Source organism: Heterocephalus glaber, unplaced genomic scaffold (assembly GCF_053883595.1).
Source record: "Heterocephalus glaber isolate CG9 unplaced genomic scaffold, H.glaber_assembly_v1.0 deba00001555, whole genome shotgun sequence".
Classification (NCBI taxonomy): domain Eukaryota; kingdom Metazoa; phylum Chordata; class Mammalia; order Rodentia; family Bathyergidae; genus Heterocephalus; species Heterocephalus glaber.
The window spans coordinates 623,937-626,300 of NW_028258346.1; the positions used below are offsets into that span (position 1 = coordinate 623,937).

A 2,364-nucleotide genomic window follows, 5' to 3' on the forward strand; every position below is an offset into this window, starting at 1 on the left:
GCAGGGAATGGGGAAAAAATAAGAACCAAGATACATCATGTAAAGGTACAAGTTCCCAATGATAAATGTAAATGTATTGTATACCTAAAATGTACAAATAGAAGAATTTAAGGAGAAAAAAATCACTACTAAAAGAATTTTCCACAAGTGTTAGCAAGTATATGAAGATAAAAGAATACTTGTGTGCTGCTGATTAGAATGTAAATGATTGGAACCATTATGGAAATATTAAGAAATGTCCTCAAAAAATTGAAAATAGAATTACTATATGATTCAGCAATCCTATTTCTTCTGAGTATATATCCAAAGAAATGAAATCAGTATCCCAAAGAAGTATTAGCACTTCCACATTTAAGGCAACATTATTCACAATAACGAGGAAATGGAAACAACCTAGGTGTCTATCAACATAATGGGTAAAGAAAATACGATACATGATACAGTGAAATATTATTTATGTTCAAAGAAACAAAGTAAAGTCTCCTACTTGTGATATGGATGATCCTAAAAGAGACTATCCTAAGTGAAATAAACTAGGTCTGCAGAAAGGTTGCATGATCTCATTTCTATGAGAAATATACAAAAGTCTAACTTACAGAAAGAAAGTAGAATAGTTGTTACCAGGAGTTAGGTAGAGCAGTGTGGAAATAGTGACACATTGGTAAAAGAATATAAACTTTCAAATAAGTTCCGGAAACCTAATGTACAGCATAGTGACTACAGTTAATATAATGCACTTTAGACTTCCGCCACCTCCGGCACGGGTTGGGGCAGGAGCAAGGGGGAGGGCCAGGTCGGAGGGAAGCTCGCCCGGGCGGGCGGAGCAGGGACTACATTTCCCGAGGGGCCTTGGCGACAGCAGCGGCGATGGGCAAGGCAACGTCCTTCCGAAGTGGAGCCGGGGACTTCCACTCGTGCGTGAGGCGAGCGGAGCTGGAGACTGCACCAGAGGCTGAAGACGGTATCTGACAAGATGGCCAGGCTGCCCCTCAGGATCATCAAGGAAACTCAACGTTTGCTGGCAGAACCACTTCCTGGCATTGAAGCGGAACCAGATGAGAGCAACGCCCGTTATTCTCATGTGGTCATTGCTGGCCCCCAGGATTCCCCTTTTGAGGGAGGGACTTTTAAACTTGAACTGTTTCTTCCAGAAGAATACCCAATGGCAGCACCTAAAGTACGTTTCGTGACCAAAATTCATCATCCTAATGTAGACAAGTTGGGAAGAATATGTTTAGATGTTTTGAAAGATAAATGGTCCCCAGCACTGCAGATCCACACAATTCTGTTCTCGATCCAGGCTTTGTTAAGTGCTCCTAATCCAGAGGACCCATTAGCAAACGATGTAGCGGAGCAGTGGAAGACCAATGAAGCCCAAGCCATAGAAACAGCTAGAGCATGGACTAGGCTATATGCCATGAATAACATTTAAGTCGATCCAATCAAGTTTGTGTCACTTCTCCTGTTCTGCCAAGACTTCTTCCTTTTTTGTTTGCATTTATGGACACGGTCTTAGAAACATTACAGAATAAAAGCCCAGACATTTTCAGTCCTTTGGTGATTTAATGCACATTACAAAATCTATGTCTTGTCCTGATTCACTGTTGTAAAGCATGAGCAGAGGCTAAAAGTATCATCGGGATTGTCCTGAAATGTTTAAAAGCAGTGGCCCTCTGCTTTTATGCATTTCCCCCATCATGGTTTAAGTATAAAGCACTGTGAAGGAAGGTAGTTGCCAGGGTTAGCTGCAGGGGTATGGGTATTCTTTATTTTATTTTTTGAGGGGAAAAGCAGTTTCAAAATTTTATGGGCTCCTTTTCCCCCCTTTTATGGTGGTCTAATTGCATTGGTTAAAAAGCAGCTAACCAATTCTCTAGAATACACTCTCTAGCCAAGTCTAACTTTAGATGTAGATGGACAAGCTGATTGTTTGAACCAAAATGGGAATATTAACAAACATCACAGCCCTCACTAATAACATTGTGACTTTGCTGTCAAGTGTAGATTCCCTCCCTTCAAAAACAAAACTTGTGACCATTTTGTAAGGCTTGTCTGGAAACTTCTGTAAATCTTATGTTTTAATAAAATATTTTTTGTTATTCTAAAAAAAAAAAAGCACTTTATCTTTGCAATTTTCTGGTAGATCTTAAATGTTCCCACCCCCACACATACATGGGTGCACGCGCACACACACACACACACACACACACACTAAAGCTAACTATGTGAGATGATGGAAATTTACTAGGTTCACTGTAATAATCATTTTTAAATGTGTATTTATGAAAATACCATATTGTGTACCAAAAGATGTATAATTTTAATTTTCTAATTATATCACAATGAAGTCGAAAATGGTATATG

At 39.3% G+C, this 2,364-nt stretch overlaps 1 protein-coding gene across 1 annotated transcript; it reads left to right on the top strand.

Moving 5' to 3' along the window:
* The first annotated feature begins 895 nt into the window (after nucleotides 1-895).
* Nucleotides 896-1,822, top strand: LOC101722074 (ubiquitin-conjugating enzyme E2 N). Its single transcript, XM_013074108.3, has one exon. It carries the CDS (start codon nucleotides 974-976, stop codon nucleotides 1,430-1,432), a length of 459 nt encoding a protein of 152 aa, XP_012929562.1. The 5' UTR covers nucleotides 896-973; the 3' UTR covers nucleotides 1,433-1,822.
* Nucleotides 1,823-2,364: the final 542 nt, after the last annotated feature.